The sequence below is a fragment of the Channa argus genome, chromosome 19 (assembly GCF_033026475.1).
Source record: "Channa argus isolate prfri chromosome 19, Channa argus male v1.0, whole genome shotgun sequence".
Lineage (NCBI taxonomy): Eukaryota > Metazoa > Chordata > Actinopteri > Anabantiformes > Channidae > Channa > Channa argus.
Genome location: NC_090215.1, coordinates 14,822,163 through 14,846,693, shown reverse-complemented (window position 1 = coordinate 14,846,693; position 24,531 = coordinate 14,822,163). Strand labels below are relative to the sequence as shown.

The window sequence follows — 24,531 nt, the reverse complement described above, 5'->3', positions numbered from 1 at the left end:
TTTGAATTCAAAGAAATGTGACTTCTCACTCGGAGAAAACAATGGTTATTGTTTGGACACAATGGGACTGCTCTCTTAATTCCAATTGAATATTAGTCTTAATTTATAAAAACAGTTCTCTAGTATATTTTTTGTCCCTTCGGCTTATCCCGTGAGTTCAGGGTCGCCACAGCCGATCATTGTCCGTATGTTGATTTGGCACAGTTTTTACACCGGATGCCCTTCCTGATACAACCCTCCCCAATTTCTACCGGGCTTCTCTCTCTCTCTCTCTCTCTCTCTCTCTATATATATATATATATATATATATATATATATATATATATATATATATGTGTGTGGAGTCACATATATATATATGTGTGTGTGTGTGTGTGTGTGTGTGTGTGTGTGTGTATATATATATATATATATATATATATATAAATAAATCTGCTTGTGTTCGGTAGATCTTCTATGCTGACATAAATTCTCAGTGTTGTATCTCCTGCCTTGTTTGAGATATGTATTAGCCTGTATAATCTCATCTGTGTTGGAGGGAAGGGGTTTAGAACCTACTGATAGTGTAGTGCACATTTCAGAGCCCTCTGTCTGAATAATGCTATACAATAATGAGGTGCGGAGAAAAAGGCTGTAGCCTAGAGCTTTGACCATCTATGTGACCTGATTATGTCAGGGAGTGTCAGCCGCCAAGCCACTACAAAAGCACAGAGCATCCCATCAAGTCCATATCCACAGTGATCTGTCCCTAGTGCTCCAGGCACCTTATGAGCAGGGAAGTCCATACTGTCTCATTAGCGACGTTTAGCATCAAGTGCTCGCACGTGGACAGCACTTTAGTATAAACACTGATGTACAACCACACTGGTGGCACTGAAACTTAACTATAGTAGGATAAATGTCAAGTGTGAAATTCAACATAATGTTTTACAATTTTTAATCAGAGCAAACAACAACTCCCTGCTTTTACTTCTTTACATTAGGAGGACAGTGTGTGTGTGTGTGTGTGTGTGTGTGTGTGTGTGTGTGTGTGTTAAAAGATGAAACAGGGGTTAAAGTAAATAACAGAGTGGCATGAAAGGGCACATTGTCCATACAATTTTCCTTTAATATGTGCTGTGTGCAACTGCGATAAGATGATTCATTAGATAGGGCCCCACAATGACAAGTATCATCGTTCAAGCCTCTGGCTACTGATGGAACAATTCTGCAGCCACCCTGTAAATATGACAAGGTCAGCATTTTACTGCGACAGGCGCATGCGGATAAGGGGAAGAAGGGCTTTGTTTATTCCCAAAAAGCTTAATATATGATGGGGTGGCTACTAAACTGTAGACAAAACAGCTTCAAGACAACACAAAGAGCCACAACTTGAAATCTATGAGAAAAGATCAGAAATACTATAAAAAGGTTTTATATAGAACTGCACATTTATACATGATAGATGATAGAGAATCATATTTTACAGGCCAGTTACCAATGCAACTCTTTTGTCTATGTAGTGTTTAATTAGCTGTATGTATACTGGATCATTGTAATTAGCATTTGCAGGTTAGCATCCAGCATACAGAACACACCTGTCCTTGTGCGTTGGTGACCAGTTGTCCGGTGGCTCCTTGCAGGTTGGATAGAGTGTTGCCAAACACCTGAGATCCTGCGATGGATCCCATAGCTGCTGCTGCTGCTACCGCTGCCTGGCTGGCCAGAGGATTCAGCTGTGGAGGGAAAGGAAATCTCTCATCAAAACCGCATCTGTTAATGTCACCAGTGTAGCTGTTTAAACCAATAAAGCAAATTCCTGAAAAAGCAGGCTGGTCGAGCATGTGTGTGCGTAGGGCAGGGGGCTTCACGCTTCTGTTCTTTGTCCCCAAGGCCAGAATAGGCTAACTGCAGTGAGGTCTGTATAGTCCAGCAGAGAGCGATATGCAGTCCATCATAGGGTTCCCAGAGGTCTGTGCTCCTGAACCCAGTGGGAGGCTTGAGGGTAGGGAGGAACAGTGAGAACGGGAGGGTGGCTGTGAATAAGTGGCCATTTTACCACTCTAAGTGCTTCCTCTGGCCCCCAGGGTTCCCCCCGGGCCGAGCCGAGTCTCTCCACCCGCAGCAACAGCCCAACAGCATCCCGCTCTCACAATAGAGCCAGGCTGCGTGGCAATGCATCACTGTATCGTCAAATGCTTCAATATGCTTCGACTAAAAATTTCTCCTGCGTCATAATGCACTAGCACACTGTTACCTTTGAAGGAGAGGAGGGTTAAAATGACCGTCCTTATCCCGCCTGTAATGGACTCATCTGGTCTGGCCTGTGGTTGTGTAGAAAGGCTCCTTCCATCAGGGAGAGGCTGTAGAGCTCCGCCACATCGCCGAGATTACCCATATAAATCAAGCTAACCACTTATTAGGGGGCTGAAAATGCACTGCTGATTTGGTTGTAGTGCAGCAGAGCAAAGTCTTATTAGGTTGAGTAAGTAGATCAAAGACCAAGAAGAGATAGGAGACCTCCCAATTACTCAACAGAATAGAGAAATAATAGAAACACTGCTTAGAAGAGGACTGCGTGCTCCTGGCTGCTAATACTGGTCAGCTACATATTCAAACAAGACTGCTTAAATTAAAAGAAAGGTTTACATGTGTTTGTATATTATTGAATGTATGTAAATAACAATGTGCGGTAACAGGAATTACACTTTCTGTACTCTTTCTGTACTCTGCAGAGAATTCAACTTTGTTCATCTGAGATCATCCAGTTGCCATTCGTCTTTCATCTTACCGCACCACCATATATTATTACACTTTCTGAAATCAAATGATGAAAAAATGCCACCGAGCGATCAATACTTTTTCATTGACAGTAAAGGTTAAGCACATTAAGAATGACACTGCATTTGTCTTATGAAATCATATTTCATGTTGGTGGCTTCAAATTGGTCGTGATTGATATTGCCTCCTCTTGTCTGAAAGTCATCTAGTTTTTCCTCGATAATCGCAAGATTGTCTTTTATGTGTCCAGCGGTTGTCCTTTGGAAATATTAAAGTCTAAAATGTAAAAAAAAAGAAAAGTCTGATTTTGACTCTACTTGCAAAGGTAAGAGGATGATAAAATCTCAGTGAAGATGGAATTAAAGCACTGATATTCTTTAAAAGTCCACATAAGAAGATTTCCAACTAACTGTAAGTGGTCTTTGGGATATTACATTGCTCTACGTATTTGCTAAAATTAAGGAAATCATCTGTGTATTGTACACATATTCACCATCAAATATGTTCTAAAACAAGTCATCTACAGAAGATTAAATTTCACATCACTGTCATAGTGCACAGCACAAGCCAATCAATAACTCTGACTCAGGGGACGTCCAGATTTGAGGCAGAGGTCTCTTGATCTGCAGTGAAATGTTCTACTTCTGACCTATACCCCCAGTGACACTTGCTCATGTTTGTCTCTTTTGGAATTTTTTCAGATCTACACCGATCTGTATTCTCCCAAAGATTATACTACTTTACTGAAAGGTCCTTTGCTAAACAGCAAAATTTCAGCACATGCACACAGCTTATTTAATTACAATACATAGTGTAATATGGGATAAAACAATAACCTTTATTAGACCTTGGAGATAATGCAAACATTCTGTGTATAAATGTTTAGTAGAATCAAAATGTGACGATGTGATGTTTCCAGCACATAATATGTCAAGACAAAAACCCATTAAAATATAATTTTTCCGAAGTTCCAAAACACGGATGTAAACTTGTAAAAGGTTGCAAAAAGGTTTTTTGAAGAAATAGTTGAGGTCACGCATGCTGATTTTTCAAATGTTCCTTCTTACGACTGCTGAACATCTAGTAGTAGTAGTTGAGAGGAAGAACCAGCATCAACCTTCATGGTTTAGGTAAATATAAAATAACAGAATGGGGACAACACGGCCAGTTAAACAGAGGCTACAGATCAACACACAGATAATGTGATGTGCTCAAGCAAGCACACCCAGAGCCTCCCTGAAAATCTGCTGTTTGTGGTGTCATTGAGTGACTGATAGGCTGTTGGAGAACCTTTCAGATTTATTTGAAATATTATCATTGTGTTACATTCGATGATAGCCCTTTCAGCCCTATGATAGCCCTGTGTTATTCTGGTAAACCTGGGTGGAAAGAGTGCAAGCTTTATTGTTGCATCTCTTGGCACTGGGTAATATGGATAGCAGTTGGAAGGAGAGCCAGGAATAAGTAAAGGCGAGGCTGTGTTCAACACCTAAACAGGTGATTTTCCGCCACGGTGACTCCTCTCAACACCTCGGCAGGAGGCACCAAATGACAGACCTGGCCTAGCATTTGTACTGATTGCATGTGTTGGAGGAGATAAACAGTGATCTTCCAGTTTGCAGAGCCTGCATGTTAACCATTGTGTTTCATTCTTTTCATTCCCAATGAAAAGGGCATCAAGAGAATTTTCAGCAGCATAAACCACTTTGGTCAGCCACAAAAGCGTGGGGTAACACCATTGCTAGAATAAGCAAAAAATCAGTGTATTTGTTGAAGACATATTTGAGATTTAATGATAAGTTTAAGTCAGAAATAAAATTTACTGCTGCCAAAGCCTCCATTATATCATGGGACATCATCTTGTCACCTTTAAGTCACAACAACTGCTTCTACTCTCTGCACTATCACAGTTCAATATAGCCAAATACTCAGGGCTACACAAGGATCAACAAACATAAAATAAATGTCTGACAGGAAAATCAAATTCAGAAAATTTTTAAAAATGCATCTTTTCTCTCTGTATGGCATAAAGGGGAAGGAATCTAAACTCCACCTGGCTCTCCGTCGCCTGTGTGACCATGAGGGTCACCTGGTGCAGCAACCCATGTAATCTCAGGAATAGAGGGGAAAAATAGCGTTCACGCAAACCGTGGAAAGACCCCTGGAAGCTAAAATTGTCTGACACAAACTAACTGGAGTTTATTCTTCATTTTGCTCTTTTCATGCGACCGTTTTAAACTTAATTGCTTTTTTTTTTCTGGGTGTACACAGGAAAAAAAAGAGCAAAGATAAATGGACAAAGTAGTGCAGACACCAGAGGCTGGCAGATTTGTCTTCGCTCAGGCTTCAGTGGTGTGTAAAACTTATTTCTCTGCTCATCTATGATTCAACAACACAACCAAAAATTTATCTAATATATCAGAGAAAACTGAAATAAAATTTAAGATCACATTTTGCAAATTCGTGGTCTGTGATGATAATTGTTAATTGACAGTGAAAGAAGTGAAAGAAGCTACATGTACAGAAAATGACTGAAATGATAGAAGCTGATGTTTGAGAAAATATAAGAAAACACTTCAGCCAAAAGTAATTCAAACCAACAGTAAAATGTATGTTTTCTAAAATGGAAGAATGTCTTTTATGGAAGTTTCCCTCGTTTATCCCGATCCCACATCATATCCCACGTCTCCTCCCTGCTCTTTTCTCACTCTGGAGTGAATGTAATAAGCTATGACAAGAGAAAACACGTTCTCTGTCTGTCAGGACTCTGCTACTCTTCCGCTGACAGTCCTCTGCTGACTTTCCTCCTCCCCCCCTCCCCCAATGGCCTCTATCCCACCTCCCTATCTCCCCTCCCTCACATCCGTTGTGCTTATGAACATCAAAATGCCATTAGGGCCTCAAAAACACCTCTGGTCCCACGGTTGGCAGGGCCTCGCACTGTGGTCGTGCACTCTGAGCTCTCCTATTGCTCACCACTGGGCCTCTGCTCCAGCCGTTGTGAAAAATAAACCCCAAAAAGAGCCATTCTTGAGGAAAAATGTTAGGAAGTGAAAGACAGATAGAACAACTGGGGCAGATAACACCCGGCAAAATACAATAACGCTGCATCCGGTGACGGTTGAACATTGTAATTGCTATGGGCAGTGGAGGGACAGTGGTGGCAGTGGGTGTGGATGTGGAGGTGGTACGGTGGGTGCTAATGGACTGATGTCATATGAAACGGCAAAATGACAGCTAGTTAACTGAGGAGGTTTGGCTGATCAAATAAAATGCATTAACTCCAGGAAATGGATATCACGAGCAGCTCAGAAATGGCCATTTCTAATGAGGCAAAATGCAAATGAAGGAGGAAAAGAGTCGTGAAAACGTTTAAACTAACTATAAAGGGATGATGGAGTGTTGGACAGTGGCCGTCAATCTCCTCACTCATTACCTTCATGTGAAATTAACAGCAGCTTTAATCATTACATAAAATCTGTTCTAGCCCATTTGTTGATAATTGTTAAGCACAGAGGTTCAGAGTGGGTTCCTTGTCATCAGTCACAGCAGCAGTATATTTCCACTGGTTAGGTGACACTCTGCGAATAAAAAATATAAGTTATACTACATTCCTCGTATACTATTTCTCTTCCTAAAGAATGATCTATAATATTTAGCTGTTTCCAGATGTATTAAATTTGAAACTACTTGGTGATTAAGTATCTACAGGAAAATGCTGACCATTTCAGCTCATGATGTGACATATTTGGTGCAGTTATTTCTGTACCTTACTAGTGTTGGGTTGGAATTCATAGCAGCATTAAACCAGTGTTGCAGTAAATCTACTTGCTGCTGTGGCTATGACTTTAAAGCGGATACCTGGATATGTTTTTAGCTGCTGCAAGAAAATGAAAAATAAAATCATTAGATTCAGAAGGTCAGACTGTAAAGATGTTATGAACACTATTATTTAGTTGTATTATCAAACACTCATCCACAGCCTCTGTACGACAATTATCTGAACTATTCAATATGTAATAAAAACATATTTCTGGATTTTTAGAGTTTTACTTCAACTGCACCAACTACAATCCATTTGTTTTCGTTTAGCTGGAAATAGCATCTCTTTTCACTCTGCTGTTGTTTGACATATAAATATAGCATTTGAATGACTTTAATATCCTCCTAATCAATGTCCAGTGATCTTTTGATGTTCTCAATTCAATATAGGAAGGGTCATCCATGCTGCAGCTTTATAAACACAATAAAGGTAAATGATTACTCCCCACTGTGGTGTCCAAAAATACGGCCAGTAATGAAGAGAAATGGAGGAGTTTGAGAGGGAGGCCTGTCATGTGTCATTGGCCAACTCTAAGCTCTAAGATTAATCACGAGAGAGGGGCTCCGTAGCTAAGATGTGGTCACCCTTGATCGATAAATCAGCCTCCCTCCCTCCTTCCCTCCCTCCCTCTATGTCTCGTTGCTTCACTGTCTCTCTCTCTCTCTTATTCTTCAAAATATACACAGTTGTTGGCACAAGCTAAATCAGCATAAGTGGAGAGATGAATTGATGACATTTACAGCCATATATGTATTGATTACTTGAGATTTGACTTCCGAAGCTCCCCTCCGTGAAGGGTTGACTTGAGAAAATGCACTGTCCTTGCATTCTAGCGAGTCTATTTGCAAAACCATCAATTGCACATTCCCACTGCTAATGAAAATGGGCATAAAATCACACACCAAAAAAAAAATAAAATAAATAAAAATACAAAAAAGAGCAAAGGGCAGTGGAGTAAAATTAAGGAGAATTTCAATTCATGCTCCACTATACACTGCACAGTACAGTATATACCAAATCTACCTTTAGATAACCACAAACGAAAACAGTGTGGAAAAGAATTTCTGATAATATTCTGCAGGGACCACAAATGGGACTTTTGACTTGGTCTATGAGGAGGGCATAATGCAATAACATTGCATTAAAAGGGTCTTTTTACAGCGTGCCTGCATTGCGCGGCTGTATTCCTTGTGTGAGCCTGGTGCTCTGTTTGCGGTCACTAATGGGCATCAGAAATTACAGGCAGTGGAATCGCGCCCCGCGGGGGGACTGGCCTCCTCAGTGGAGCGGAGCACTTAGACGGTGTCTGGGAGGCTGCTGGAGAAGGAAGGGGGGAACTCAATGTCACAGCCCTGCCTCATAATTAAAGAAACCCTATTCCTTATCCACTGTTAGGTGAGCCCTAGCATGGTGCTCCATCTGAGGGCTCCCCTGTGGGCGTCTAATGCGTGTTGCCCCTAGTGTGCATGTGGGCTGATCAGGGAGCTGTGCCTTTCTGCTACGTGTCTGAGCTGGAAGCCCTCTGCCCACCATGAGAGTAACGGGGCCAGGTTTAGAAGAATCACAGACCTCAAAAAGCAATGGAAAAATCAACTTGGTGAGGTCTAAAAACCCTACAAAGCCAGAGAAACCAAAAAGTAAATGCAAGGCGCAATGTGGGTGTAATATTAAAAGTTAAAGTGCCCTCACAGTTTTCCAAATGATTTTCCAAAATTTTAATAAATGTAACTTTCTCCTTATTTAGAAATTCAGGGCTCATCGTTGGTCCTTAAGTCTGTAGATTTCTTTCTGCCTAATCCCTCATTTGAAGTAAATAAAAGTAGTAGAGCTGTCATGGTCAGGTTGTTTTCCTCATCTAGCTCCCATGCTTTATAATTATTCATATGAAATGTGGTGCTGTTGATGGGCAACAGTCTTATTTTCTGCTTCAGTCAACAGTGCACATTTGTATTTCTAAATTGTGGAGCGCTTGTTATGTAAGGCAATTTTCTGCCTTCTTAAGAGCCGGATCTCCTGTGCATTAATAAGAGGCTAGGCTGAGCTGCTGGAGAGCTGAGGGCCTGCTCATGCTCTAAACCGCAAAACCCGCAGTTGCACAGCCATTTAAACACACCCTGGCACCAGACACCATTTATACATATTTTAAAAAGGTATATTTGAAAATGGTGATTTTAAAACCGGTGTTAGCCCAGATAATGGTCAGACGAGAGAATTCTTACAGTTCAAGTGTAATTAGACTTTTGCAATTCACTTGAACTTCACCAGGGTTGTAGCAAGTCTTTCTCCAAATACAAGCCCACCCAGGTACGAGAGTTTTATTTTCTGCTCAACTCTGTACCACTTTTATGCACCTTATCAATTTCTTGTCAAATGTATGTCCTAACCTTGTGGTCTGAATGCATTTTAAAGCCCTTGCCACACTCAAGCAATTCAAATATTCATGGACTTTTGAAAATGTGTTGTAAAATTTATACCACCTAAAAATGTGATGGGGGAAAAAAAAAATCCCAAAAATAATATATATATTTTAATTTATAATCAGAAACAATTACAACCTTACAAATTACACACCACCATTGAGTTCACAGACATAAGACAGATAATGGACTTTTCCCTCAACTTAAGTGTTGCCAGTTTCATCGACAAGGCACAGTATGAGCCATTGGGTCCACATTTGAGCATGTCATTTTAATTTTGATATAATACCCTGTGGAATTATAGCAGCCCGTTTTGCTAAATTGAAAAGACGTGGAGCTGATCTGGAAAATCAATTAATCAATGTGCGAGGCTCATTTAATACACATGTTAATATAATGGGAGAAACACCCAGAAACCATAAAAAATAGACATTTGGAGCAAATTGGACAGTGGTGATTTTAACAGTGGTTGACATAAGTAAAAGTGCACTGCAGCGGAAAACAGTGACATGAGTGTCTGAGGGGGCCTCAGCTGGAGACAAAAGCAGCAGAGATGGGCCTGAGACGTAAGGAGGACGGTGAAGCGAATGGTAGGGGGAAGAGTAGAGGAGGGTGCCAAGGAGGTGAGGAGAGCTAGAGAGTGTAGGCAGCCAGGCCTCTGAAAGGCCGTTGTGGTTGGCAGCTGCTGACCTTGGTGACAATGGGTTTTCACCAGAGGCTTCTAATGAAGGCTGATTGCCAGGGAATAGTGAGGGAGCCAAGGGGTAGAGGAAAAAAAAGCGGAGGGGGGGGGACGAGTGTAGAGACCAAGAGAGAGTGAGAAGAGAGAAGAGAAAGAGAGAGAGAAAAGGATAGAGGAGAGGCTCAGGTAATTGCAGCACTTGTGGGTCTGAGGCGCTGCAGTCCTGTGATGTTGGGGTGCAGTAGGGAAGAAAAGAGATGTCTGTGGATGCTTTGGTGGTAAATTGTGGAGCATAGGGATAGGAGGCAGGCCCCTAGGCTGTAATTACCCCTATGAGTGTGGGGATGGAGAGTGGACAGGCCCCAGTGTGGGGCTCTGACAGCGATCAAGGAGACGACTGTGAAGGGGAGGAGAGGCAGACACACAGACAGACGGCAGGAGTCTGAAGGAGGAAGAAGACAGGACGCCTCCATCTCCGCCAGGCCCCTTGAAAACCAGCCAGCCAGACAGTGGACCAAGGTCAGAGGCTATTAGTGAGCACACAACATGCTGGTGACAAGACAGCCATGACAGGAATGGCAGAGAGTGTTGTAGAAGATGTAGCTCCCGGATGGAGAAAGACATAATGCAAAAGAAAAAGAGCAATAAAAAGCAACTAATTAGATCAGAGTCACAGAAGGAAAGATTTTGGGGCTCCACTGGATGGCGCAGCAGGGTCAGGAGGGTCCGGGCATACAAACTGGAATAAGAGAGTTGATAGGCTGGCCTAAGCTTCCTGCTGCCACGGATCAGTATGTACTGCCTCTCTTCTCCCTGCCTGGGCTGATGTAACTCACTGGAGTGGCAAATTACACCAGACCTACAGCTGTAGCCCGACATTATGATTAATTTGATCAGTAATTTCTCCTGTTTTTCATTTTAATCGCCGCGACCATTCTGCTGTGGCAGGTCTTTCAGATCTAATTAAGATCAATTCCGGTGTAACAGACTTGGCGAGCGCCTTTACCCCGTCAAATCCCTGAGCTCTCCGGGCGTGGCGAAAACCCACAGCTCTAATCAATCAACTTCCAGCAAAATCCAGCAGGCGCCCGCAATCAGCCCATTAACACACTTAAGCAAATTTCATAATCTCCCCCTTCTATTTGTCATCACTGTGTTGGCTATTTGAGGCAGCCACCGGCCGCATCTCACAGTACTCTGCATGCTGGGGAGTGGAGAGAGGGTGGGAGGGCTGGAAAGGTAAATTCTTACTCCATTAAACTAAATTAGCTGCAGTAATCTGAGTTTACACCATTGACTCAAGGGGACACAGTCTGTTGTGGTGTGATTTGTATTCTAACAGGGATATTAATGAGCCAATTAATGAATTTTGTCTCACATATTAAAAACAGCAAACACTAAAAACACTAGGGATGTAATGAATGCTTAGGATTTCCTCACATATCTCCCATGAGAAGAGAATTACAATGGGACATTAATTGGAACATAATGAGCGTTTGTCTCTACAGCTCTGAGCTGTATTTTCAGCAAATAGTTGAATGGCTGGGTGATTCTGCACATCTGAATAATGACAGTAGGAAATAGAGGTGTTATCTGCGTAATGCTGATTGTATTATGGTAATTATGACTCGTCTTTACTGCACAGACCAGCTCCCTGGAGTAAAGTATGGAAACACCAAAATGCCCTTTTGTGTCTCTAATTAAAACACACAAAAGGCTGATCACAGTCACATTTCACATGCGTCTCCGAGAAAGTCTCAGAAAGGCTCCCAGAATAAAAATCTTGTGTGAAAACCAATGAGTTTTTAGGGATTCTGAGAATGGAAATCCAATCACTGACAGTGGCAGTGGCAGTGGATGAGGGTGGGGCTGCTGTTTAAATCCTATTGCAGCCTTGAGTGGGTGCTGAGGCCGTGGCCTGTCCTTGGGCGACCCCCTCGCTGGGTGACACACTTTTTGACAACCCGGCATTGACCCGGAGAAACTAAACCTTTTACAGCCATTCTGCTTCTCCCCCACACAAACACACATTCCATAATCCTATTTGATGAGGCAATATCTTAATGATACCTGATGTGGCCCCTTCGACCCCTCAAGGGAGGTCTGTCCTCGTTCATCATAATCAGACGCTACTTTCAGAAGAAAATAATTTATATGTAGCTAAGGGTCTCAGTCGTATCAAATCTGGGAGCTTGTTATGAAATGACCCTCTTGTGTGGCAGAGGAAGATATTGACGAATTTTTCTATTTTAAAACTTGAACAAAGGAGTTGTTGTCTTGCAAATCAGTCGTTTATAAGTAGAACACAGCCTGATTGTAGTGTGCCTGTTACCCACGATGGTTGTATACCTCCAGATGCAAGGCCAGTGTGTGAATTTGTATGTTGGTCAGCAGCCCTTACAGCAACAGTCCGACTGGACAGTGTGCTTGGTGCGATGTAAGGGCTAGTCTTTGAAGCCTATTAAATCCAGAGGCTGTTTTTCCTGCTGAGTCTCACTAGGCCATGACAGGGCCGGAGAGGGCTGCAAGGGGGGAAACAAATAGCCTAACTCATCCTGGCCATAAAGAAGGTTGCACCACAACCCAATAAGGGTCTGACGCTGATGAATGTGACCAGGGACAGAAAGGCGACCCTGGCCAGTCTCCACCAGAAATGAAACCACAGGGATATAAAATAGGTTATTATCGTCACACAGTGACAGCCAAACGGACAGAAGGGCAGAGATGGATGGACATACAAAGTGACTAAAAAGGAGGTTTGAGTAAGAAGAGAACCAAAGATTAAGGGACTGATTACATCCGGAAAGCCCAGGGATAGATAACTTTCGAATCGCTCCAGAATCTGCTGGACAATCGAATCGTAGCTGTTTGTCTAGTTGTGAGGTTTGAAGTGCTTCAAGTTTCCAGCAGCAAAACACACATTCTAATAGTTTCACACAGACATAGGACCTTCTCGTCCCCATTCAATTATGAGCACTTGATAAGACTCAAGTGTTGACAGAGAATCAAGCTCTGCTCAAGTACTGTGTTTCCACAAAGTTGACCTGTCCAAAATGAAATCATCTGACCATCAGACACACACTTTAGCTCTTTAAGTGGAGTCGCATTTGTTTAATAATGTGCTCTTTAGCTTTGTGTACGGTATGTGATTTGGTGTCAAACTACAACAGATGCAAGCTGTAGTTACTAATCCTGCTTCCACGGCTTTTCGATACCAGACCAGTTGAGACCAGTTCTATGGCTTCAGGTTTGTGAATCGGTATCAGAAAGAGAATAAGTCCGGTGAGAGGATTCCTACACAGAATGCATTCAAGTTTGTGGACTCACCGGCAAAGGCATGGGTGGGGTAACTGGTGAAGGAAGGCTGCGGGCCGGTGACTGATTTGGTCTGTGTGGCGGTGACTGCTGCAGCTGTGCAGAGGTGGAGGAGCAGGCAGAGCCCGGAGATGGGACAGAGGTCTGCTGCTGGCTGGGTGGGGTCATGTGATGATGGGATGGCAGCTGGTTCTGGGTTTGGGAGTGGGTCTGTTGGTGATGGTGTTGCTGTTGTTGCTGCTGCTGCTGCTGCTGCTGTTGCTGCTGGTGCTGCTGCATCTGTTGGAGCTGCTGCAGATGCTGGAGCTGTGAGTTCAGTGATGAGGTAGCTGTTGGAAAGGAAAGGACAGTGAGCTCTTTGTTGCTTTTCCTTTAGAACTCTACATACGGTGCAACAATAACACATGAACTTTGACTGACAGCAAGTGTTTTAACACATAAACAGGAAGCCATCATTATTTCAAGAGAATGCTCACACCTTATGAAAGAAATACATGTAGGTGGAAGAAGTGTGGGACATGTGGGATGCATAGGGTGAATAGTGACAGGCAGATGTAAATTGCATGGAGCCACAACAAGGTCCTCCAGGGTTTTTAGCCTGCATGATAGAGTCAGTGAATTTAATTTAGCTAGTTGGAGGACAAAGCTATCAGGCCTGGGTGATATAATTGCTCTCTCTGGAGCCAAAAGTCTTCATTGTCACTTGGAGAACATCAGAATCTTTGGTTTAATGGCTTGAAATCTCATAAGAAAGAGACATCAATCTTCACTGCAAGAGTTCAGATATAAACCCATTAACTAATTGGATCCAATAATGGCACACCATTAGAACCTCATTTCTACATTTAAATGCTTGTACATTTTTATACTGTTTAAAAAATGTTAACAGACTGCACCAGGCTGCAGCAACACCAGCATGCAAATACACCTACTGTATGTCCTTCTGAAATGTTGTTTACAACAAATGTACAACTAATTTATTGAAAACACTGTGTAGGTGCAAACCAAGTTTTTGGCAATTTCTAGGGCGGTTCTCTCTCAAAAACATCTGGATACAGAATTTGGTGGGCCTTCAATCAATTCACACATATTGTGTTGGAATGTCAGAAGAAATAAATAACACAACATAGACAACAATAATGGTAAGAGTATCAGATGTTATGCTATATGTGAAGAATTGGGCTAAAAACAAGATCTAACCTGACCTTCACAGCTTAGAATAGAAGAAAGGACAAACTAGTTCAGTTTCCATTTGGATATGATGGACAGAAAAGCTCTCAGCAGTTTTTTTCCGTCTGAAACGCCAGAAAACCCTTAAAAGAAACTATATTGTACATACATTAGAATAAATTGTTCCCGTGACTTCTAAAGTCACAGACAGTTAATCTGGATTTGTGTTGGTGCCTTTAACTCTGTAATGTTACCAAAAGGATGAATGACAGTGAGCAATGAGCACGACAGGATCTAACAAGACTTTCTGTGGATTACAAGACAATACAGGCTTGGAAGGGACAGGACCTGATCTGCATGTTGATACCTGACTGGACGAGAGAAACAAAGAATCAACTGTACCTTAAATTGTAATCACACAAAGTTACGTTTCCTCAACTAAACCTTTTCTTAGACAAAAAATACTTTGCATAAATTTAATTGATTGATACTGCTGAAATAAATAATTTCACTGTGGCACTGTGCCGATCATTTCCATTGCTGTAAATGTCTAAATTATGAAGAAACTCAATTACATATTAGTTAAAATGTTAACCGATTAAACTATACAGAGGAAAATTATTTTCCTTCAGCCAAGCATCAATGAGAGAATAACAAAGGGAAAAAATATGTCTTTCAGCATTTAAAACCCATTATATGTTTGGTTCATTTAACAAATTGCACTATTATGCACATGACAATCAGATCAAACTTTACATTTATTGTTCGTAGATATGTATGTTGCAGAGATGTATGCATACAATCTAGGTCTGCATCATCGTTAGCAGCGTTTAAAGCTGTGCTGCACATGCAGAGTCTACTATTAAAAAGAATCATAACACTGAGTAGCAAATGTTGCTTCACATGAGTGTTTGTGAACATCCACTGATAATGCAGCAAAGCAGTTTTAACACAGGCCTAGATAAGCTTACATACATTCAAAATCAATACGCTTAAATAATTTAACTATGGATGTCTCATAAAAGATGAATAAAACATCGGGGCAGACTAGTTTTTGATTAGCGCGGTCACTGAGGCTCAAGGACAGGCACAGATGAACATTTGATGAAGATCAGATCATTGTCCTCTTTCCTCACTCTGCAGAATCTAAGCAAAGGAAAGCCAGCGTTTCTTGGCCAGTAAACAGTACACTTTTACATTTCTTCCACCTCTTGACACATTGACACCTCTCTCACACCCCCACCATGAATTATATATCATCTGTGCAAATGGCAGGAGTCCAACTCTCACTTGAAATGTTGGGGCAAGTTGCTTTGCAAGCGCTGAGCCCCAGACAGGACCGTCTTTTTTCCTTTGCAACTTCACAATGACAAAATGTTGAGCCCTATTTAAAGATGGAATAAAAGGGAACAACGATGGAGAAAACAAAAGGGTGGTAAAATGAGATTGCTGTCAAAACATTATCGAAACCTGGAGAAGATCAAAGATGATTGGAGAACTTCCTCCAGCGTCAACCATTACGCCGAGGAACAAGAGGCACAACAAAAGAATATGAGGCAAAAGAAAACAAATACAGAGGGAATATGAAGAAGCCCCATGTGGCCTTATTATAAGGGCTACACCGCAGGTAACTATATTCTTTAACAGCAGTGCTTTATAAATTCTGTCATCTTGTTAAGACTGTCAGGACCACTGACCCTCCCTTCCCCTCTAACTGGGCAACTGGCATTTTGAAGCTCATTCTTTTAACCACAGCTGTCTGATTGCTTTGGTTGAGCACATAATCCAAACGGCTTGTCTGAGCTAATTGTTTGCGCTCCTTCCTCCAGCAGACTCAGGGCTGAAGATGAGAGAGCGAGCTTCACTTATGATGGAGGGAGGGCAAAAGGGTGTCGGGATCCTATAGTGCTCATTATGTCTCCCACTGTCTCTTTGTTGTGTTTCATATTCACTAGTCCTCCGACTGCGATGCAAGTCGCACTCGCACTTAGTCATCATGCCTGAGGGGTGTAAGGGCAAGGGTCCCACTTTCACTGCTGTTGTAGTTCGGCTATGTTAATGTTTATAATGAGGAATGAGCCAGATCATTGCAAAAAGCCACGCAGCTAAATGTAGCTAAATGATCCGATACACGCTGAACTGTGGCATTTTTGAACATTTAACAGCAATCATTTGGAGACTGTGAAACACCAGCGGTGAGAAGTCTAAGGCCTCCAGCCTCTTTGAGAAACAGTCTGCCATCTCTTGTTCCGAGCTTTTTATGCCTAGTGCCACAGTAGAAATCAACTGTTATCTTGGACTGTCCCGGCCCCAGCTCTTGAAGTACCGGAGGACGAAGCAAGACTGATTGTCAGGGGTCGAAAGGCTAGGTCAAAGACAGCTCATTCGTCAGACAAAATGCTATTTTTGTTTCCTGTGTGGTTGAAGAGTGTGGGGGGAGGCTGCTCTCTCATTACCAGTGGTAGCTCAATATTATCTGCCAACCCTCCTATTACAGCACTTTTCTCTCCGGGCCTGATTCAAGCGCGACTCCTTGTTTTCATGTCAATACACAATACCTGCGTTAACAGCAATTCCTTGAGATATTTTATATACTATTTTAGTGTGTGTGTGTTTGTGTACAGGTGTGGTACAAGTTTTACATATTTACTACATTGGGACTGAATCGAAAGGTGCATTTATAGGTTTTTATTAGAATGCGGCTTTACTGCCACAAATGCACAACACATGTTATATGCATACATGAAAATTGGGGTTACATTTTGGCATAAGTTGCAGTTGTAACTAACACACACCCTAAATACTCCTCCAACATCATATTAACTACCACTCTTCAACAAAATACAAAAAGCCCCTATTGATGTATTGCAGGGATTCTAAAAATCACACTAATAGGTGTTCGTCATATACTTAATTTTCCACAGTCCCAGCCAAGGCCAATTTGAAGATTGCCAGCCAACATGATTCTGATAGTGAAAACACTGTCTCAAAATGTGGGAGTATTGGAAATAAAGATGATCATACAATGTCAAGGGAATTTAAGTTTTCTTGGCATTAAATAGAAAAAAATAGACCATAAACCTTGAAAAGAATGTATTAAGTTTGCAGGAAATACTAAAACTACAGAACCCTTTTCGTCAGATCAGTAAGTTATGCCAGGCTGTGCAATGTGCAGTATGTTTTTCTAGTCAGCTGATATACATAATTTAACTGAGAACAGAAAATGTCTTCAGCTCAAATCATCTTTAACTGCTGCAGCACAGTCGGATTGTCTTTGGCATCATTTAGGGGCGCTGTAAATTAAGAGCTGAACAGAAATTGCTCAAGAGGCCATCAATGAAATTGCACAGTGTGACCCACCCTGTATTTTTAGGAACTGCTGTAGTCTAAACACTGCTGTCATTCTCTAACGCGAGAGGTGAGAGGGGACAAACAAGATCCCCATTACAGCTCTGCCTCACGTTCAACTATGGGAGTCCATAAACCACTGTCTCAATTGCCTTTTCAGTGAGTCACACTGATAATTACTCCACTAGAGGTAAGGAGATTTAGACTCTATGAGATCTGGTAATTATGAAGGTGGTCAAAGGAAGGTCATTTTTTTCTCTGTGGATTAAATCGAAGCACTTGCAAACTGATGAAGTGGTAACATCACACTTTCTGTATTCATTTCTTTAGTTGACTATTAACTGTGATCACTGCTGGTCACTTTGTGTCACATTGAAACCACTTTTCACAGTGACAATATAGTATTTTCACTAAACATCTCAATTACTACAAAAGGCACTGTAGAGTGGAATTTTGTACAATCCAGGCACTCGTGTTTAACATTTACTGTTGTGATTTGTTAGTGCAGTGCAGTTACTTTTACTTTCCAGTAGTTTAATCGAACAATGCAGATAAGCTCGTCGTACTGTATGTGTTGTGTATAAAAATCCTGATCTGTAAAGAAAATAAAGTTGTCCATTAAATGAAGTAAACAGTACAATATTGTGATGAAGTTTGTAAAGATGTATATAAAAATACTACTTAGTATATATTCTTAGTTACCTTCCACCAGCACTTATGACTACAGTAGTTACTTTTTAAATACTTGCAATTTTGCATATTAAACATTTGAAAAGCACACAAAAAGTAAAATTAGAAAGTTTAAAACTAGAAAAAAATGGAGCACAAAAATAAACAAACAAAAAAATCTTTAAAGAAATTCTCAAAAGAAATCTACCAAGGTGTCCTCAACAAAACCTGTGAGATGTGTTTCATTTTATAGGTGAGTCCACACAACTGGTAATCACATTAAAGGATTGTAGAAGAAATTCCAGCTTTGGCAATGGGTCAAATAAACACGGGCAAATTAAACACTAAATGAACCTGTGAACTACTGAATAAAAATATTATTCAGAGCCACAACAGGCAATATCTGTGTCTCAGTAGTGCTGCAGGAGGAACTCAGCGACTACAAAAAAATATAGACAGTTAAGATTTGAGCGGAGTCGCGGAGCCACAGGATTTTAGAGAGTAACCCATGTGGCTTGTAGGGATCCAGAGATAATGCTTTCACTTTGTGATGCAAGGCAATATCAAGCTGTGTTGTAGAATTCTCACTCTGGGGGAAGCATTTCAAAGAATCAAATCCTCTCCATGGAGATGTTACACATACAAGAAAATCCCTGTGTATTCGCTAATGTTGCACTTTTGGTGTTGCTTGCACTAGGTTATTGATTTCTAAAGTGTGGTCCAGGGACCTCCAGGGGCCCTTGAAAAAGTTCCAGAGGGTCCAAAGCAAAGTAAAATCTAGTTTACTTTCAATTTTGTTTTCTATTTCTTTGAGAGAATGTATAAAGATTTTTGTTTTGATCGTTGTCATTTCTGCCCCTTCAGTTGTAAAACTATAAACTAGGGACACTAAAACGCCCTTTATTTTAAATAAAGGACCAACTAATTGATTAAGCAGAGGAATTAGCTGGTGCACTAGATTACTCTTACTAAGGAAAGAGAGGTTAATGCATTTCTAAAAGATGCAATGCTTTAAATGTTCAAGCAACCCTCCAAATTATTTAACTATATTCATCTGAACTGTTACATATAATAGCCCACCCACCACCACCTGCCTTCTTATGAAAAGGAGTCTGTCTGCCTGGCAGGACAGTCTGGGTTATTACAGTGTGTTCATGGTCCCATCATGTGTCGTCAGACCAAAGCGGAGGCCGCGAGTAAAAGCCTCATGCAAAATTTATGTTCATGCGGCTGTTTCAGTGGGTGGAAAAATCAATATTGCGGGTCTGATGCACGGAGATGACTGAGTGCTCTCTGACTGACAGTAAAAGCTGAAAGAGATTGAGAGGCTACATTTACTGCTCTAGAAATGGAGTCGAGTAGAGTTACCTTAATAGTCTAGTTCACCTTAAATTTGAATTTCATTGTGGAAAATTTTGGTAACAACTTCTTTCTGAGGGCTTGAAGAAATTACGCCACTAGAACAAACACACGAAGAATAAGCAAGCTTCTAGTCACGATACGATTTCTGAACAGCTACAGTATTGTATATTATGGGGTTATTAAGCCTCCCCTTCCTTTCCAACTTGCACAGATATAAAATGATTGTAGAATAATCAAAAGACAATGTGGGTATGAGGAGGACATCATAGGGCTTTTGTTCTGCGCTGCTTCGCTTACATATGCTTTTGATAGCGTGCCACATACCCACAGTGCATTTGGGGAGGAATGTGAGAAGAGAGCGAAAGAAAGTGAGAAAAAGAAATTCAGTGGGATGAAATAACCCCAAACAATGGGATTTGCTTTCCATTCTTCTGCCTCCATCTTCTGTCTTTAATTATTCCCTTTGGTTGTCTGAGGGAGCGTGTAAGCACTTTCACACAGCACAACATGCCCAGCAGCACAACACTGTCTGCCTTAGTGATGTGGAGACTTCTGAGTGACACTGAGCCTCTTGTGATTATTAATGCTGTTTAATACAACACAGAGCAGTCACTATGATTGAGGGAAAAACAGATTTCAAAATGCATGCATTCAAAATTCAATGTGAATGGAATCATGTACTACATGAGCCCTGCACTTAAGATACATTTCCCCCATGCTACATAAACAATGTGTACACCATGAAATGAAGGCTATTGTTTTGTAGATGTACACCCAAAATGTGTATTTGATTACAAGTACCAAGTGAGCTCTGTTTTGTACACAGGGTTTAATGAAACCTCAGCTGATCCTGGTGGGACCCTTTGTGCTGGTTTAGTAGTTTCTTCCTGAATCGCATATGAGATATTTGAGAGCCCAGAACGATGTATGATGAATGAAGTAGCATGCTACTTATACGCTTATCGTGCTCACTGACTAGCAACAGGTTCAGCAAAGGGCAGCGGCAGTAAATGAAATTCCGCACCGGGACAATATATCATCAAAAGAAATATATGCACCTGAAACTTACAAGCCTTCTTCAAATGCGGACAAGGTGCCTGACGGGGTTGGGGGAGGTGGTGAAGATGGGACAGGAGGGGGGAAAAAGGGTTGGAAGTGGAAGAATGGGTGGGTGGAGGTGGTGGTGGGGTGCTGGATGGTTGAGGAGCAAGCAAAAGGGAAGCAGTAGATTTTGTTGAATCAGTTCTATTTTCATACTGGCTGATCTGTGTCTTTTAACCATTACACTGCAGCTGGAAAATGAAAGGACCAGGGCTAATTTCACAGTGAGAGCTCACTGAACAAAATCCCCCATGGTCTGTGGAAAAAGGTGCTAAGTCTACTTTGTCATTGTGAATTACCGCAGTGTAATTCAGGAAAGGGGCTTGTGTGTATGCAAGTAGAAAATATGTACAGAAAGAATGGCAAGAAAAGCCCCTTCTCCTATCCAACCCCAGGTGTACTTAGCCAGACTTTGGGATGATCTGTAAGTAACAGATACTGTATCTCTCTCGAAACTTGCCGTCCCATACGGATGCCACAGGATTCATCTGTGATGTGTCTGCTGTTAGTCCAGAAATAGCACCCACGGGACCTAAAACCTCCTCAGGCCTCCTGTGGGACCTTTTAAGCATCACTGATACTGATAAAAGCCCCCACAAATCTGGCCCCCAGATACCTCTGCCATTAATTAAGGTAATTAGGCCCTGGTCAGCAATTAGTAACCACAGATAGCTTTTAGCAGCGGCTAAGACGTCGCCACTGGTGGGGGATTTGGTTTCATGCCATCTGCTGACAAATGTCACCACAGACTCTTTGGTTTCACACATGGGGAAGTGGAGAGCATTGTTTAAAAATGACCTCTGTGTGATCCAGACTGGCTCCCAGACTCCCACGGCTTCCTCTGCTGCAGCAGGATCACTTTGCCTGTTCTTCTCACTTCTTTGGTTATTTTCTCTTTCAAACATGGAACAGCGAGTTCTATGAAAATCCATACATGTTGTACATGGCCAGAGTGGGAATAGGAAACATTCACTGCACAAGGTATCGATCAAAATTAGAACATCTGGGCCGAGTGTAAGTAGTATTGATTAGAACGTAATGCTACATTGATTTGCTTGTATTATTAAGTCCATCATAGATACTTGTTGATGATATGTTAGTTTACATTATAATGTTACGCGCAGTTATATTGAAAGTGAGACTATATCAAATTGGTTGTATATCAAGTAGTTGTAATACGTTTACTGCAATTTGCTGTTTCTTTTGTGACATTCCTAAAGGCAAAAATATAAAATGAGAAAACAGCAATTAAAATGATGTCATTTTAAAATGACCGGTTAACAAAAAACCTACTGAATAAATGTGAGCAACATTGACAATGTAAAACCTATTATTTACACTAATATGCCAATGCCACAGTTTGTGTATGACTTCCTGTGGAAGAGGTATGTGATATAAATTAAATTAAAAGTCGAGCACACTGATAAAAACAGACTGAATACACACATTCATCCTTAGAGAACAGATCATGCAATAACTCATGTTAGTGGGGAATGGGAAATAAAGGATGCAGCTGTGCTACTTTACACAATCCCACATTTGAAGCAATCAGTGATAACACCATTTTCATTCCAGTTCAGTCCCATAAAATTACCATTAACATTACAACTCATGCAGAACACAGATAAATGTAAAATGTCACCCAGTTCTGCCAGGCGGGAATTCCAGTTCCACAAGATTACCATCTCTGTCTGCTGTCTCCCACTGCACCTTGTCTAATATTTCATTTACAACATTTCATAAGTTCATTTTCCCCTCACTGACCATGTAAATCACAAATCAATTTTCATTTAAAATGCTTGACTACAGATTGTTGCTGAAAGCTTGTGAATTGCACCTCAGCAGTGGCAGACCTTTAGCAAATCTTTTGGAAATGGCCTGGCTGGAAAAGGCAGGAAAAAAAAAAAGTGAGATGTAATTTCTACAAAACAACTTGAGGGCCAAGTGGTCAAGGCATTTACTGGAAGCAGTTTACAAGTGTTGAAATATCATAAAAAAACAATAAATGATTGTGTACTGTAAAGTATATAATTTACTGAAACATCGGATTTGGGATGGAAATTTCTACACAATGGAACTTGACTGATTGTATGATGAGATAAACTATATTGACTAGGACTAATTATTTGAGATAGGTAATCAATATATGTAACAATATTATTACATATTAAATTTTAATTAACTATATAGAAGATTATAGAAAAGGGTTTAGATAGTTTTTTTTTATTAGAACATACCCTATAACTCAGTAGTGCTGTTCAATAAAAATAAACCTGTTAATATGGTTGAACAAACACAGAATATACATTTTGCCTTTGAAAAAGTGAAGCACACCGGAGGACAATCTGGTTTTGCTCCAGAGCAGAGGCAACACTAGAGGCAACAGCTGGACTAAAATAAAATAATCTTCCATGTTTGGCATTTACTCATATAATTGGAAGCTGATTTAAAATGTTGTCATGTGAGAATTGAAAATATATAAAACAAAAATTCTACCTCTCTTACTTCTACTATAACATCTAATTGAATATATGCATTGCACTCTCCACATTACAGCACTGGCAGACACGCTGTGTAATGTGGATGGACCGTCTTGTAGACTGTGTGTTTATGGCAGGAGGTTTGCAAAAAGCCTCCCTCAGTGTTTACCAGTGAGGGCAGATGTCAGGGTTTGCTGTGGAGGAGCAGCCACAGCCACATCTGATTAACAATATTATTGTCCTCCTCCACACCGCCATAAAGACTCATCCTCCCCCCTTTTTCTTTTCTTTCTTTCTATTTCTGGCTATGGCAGCGTGCTGTCCTGTGGCATGGCTGAGCCGGAGTGACACTGCCACCCTCCACAAAAACAAAACACAAGTCAAGAGCCAGCAGGTTAAGACAAACAGCACTACTGTTTCTTACCAGGCAGAAACTGTAAAAATATCTGGGGAGACATGTATTAGGCAAAAAACATACTTTATTTTCAACCAAACAATGCTTCGTTATTTTTGCGCAATTATGAAATATATGTAACTTGAATTCAGAACAAATCATTAGCATGTCTGCAACAAGTGGAACACCAGGGGGCAAAATTTACTCACATCTCAGTTTCAAAAGAAACATCAGAGTGTAAATCATAAGCCCCATGGGAGTGCGTCTGTGTTTTCATATGTGCATGTACAGTAAACCTGTGTATCAGCCTGAGCGTAAATCTGTGTGTTTGACTCTACCCCTCTCATCAATCCTCTGTACATTTTGACTGGTGATTTTTAGGCAGTAACCCCACACGTTTGCAGGCTGCTTATTGAAGACAAACAATAAACCACTGGCAGATATCAATGGCAGAGATGAGAACCCGGGTGCCATATCTGCTGGGACTGCCTGGCGAACCTGCCTCTGCTTGCGCTTCATCTCCAGCAGCACCTCTCACTCTCAATTATTTGGCTGCTGTCACAACAAATCAATCAAATTACCGCTCCAGGACTGTGTGCAGCTGCTCCTATTGCACCGCTAGTTGCATTAGCTTTGAAATGTATGAGGTCTACATTTTATCACTGTTATTTATTTAATGCAGCGCTCTCCCCTGCGAGTCATCTTACAACCACAGCAAAGTTAAATCATTAAAGGATGACGTGGAATACATAGTGCTTGAGAACACTTCAAATTAAACAGCGATTAGGGGGAATGGATGCGTTTGGTCTCGACTGTGTTAAAATGGCTTGATGATGATGTGACAAAATGTGGACTGCTTGCTCTGGGTCCACTTATTGTACTCTTCTAGTGACACACAGACAATGGCTTGTTTCTTTTCTTATGCTGAAATCATTCACCAAATACTATACACATGAGAAAAACAAGCCTGCGACGAGCAACTAGTGGGGCTCTAACAAGCCCAAAAATGA

At 41.2% G+C, this 24,531-nt stretch overlaps 1 protein-coding gene across 1 annotated transcript in view; it reads right to left on the bottom strand.

Annotated features, from left to right (window-relative positions):
• The window catches only part of pou6f2 (POU class 6 homeobox 2), a 69,289-nt gene that overhangs the window by 17,837 nt on the left and 26,921 nt on the right, over positions 1-24,531 (bottom strand). The window contains exons 6-7 of the mRNA XM_067485684.1: positions 13,010-13,326; positions 1,578-1,715 (exon numbers count right to left, since the gene is read on the bottom strand). Of these exons, the coding sequence (XP_067341785.1) occupies positions 1,578-1,715; positions 13,010-13,326 (455 nt within the window). The remainder of the gene's footprint in view (positions 1-1,577; positions 1,716-13,009; positions 13,327-24,531) is intronic.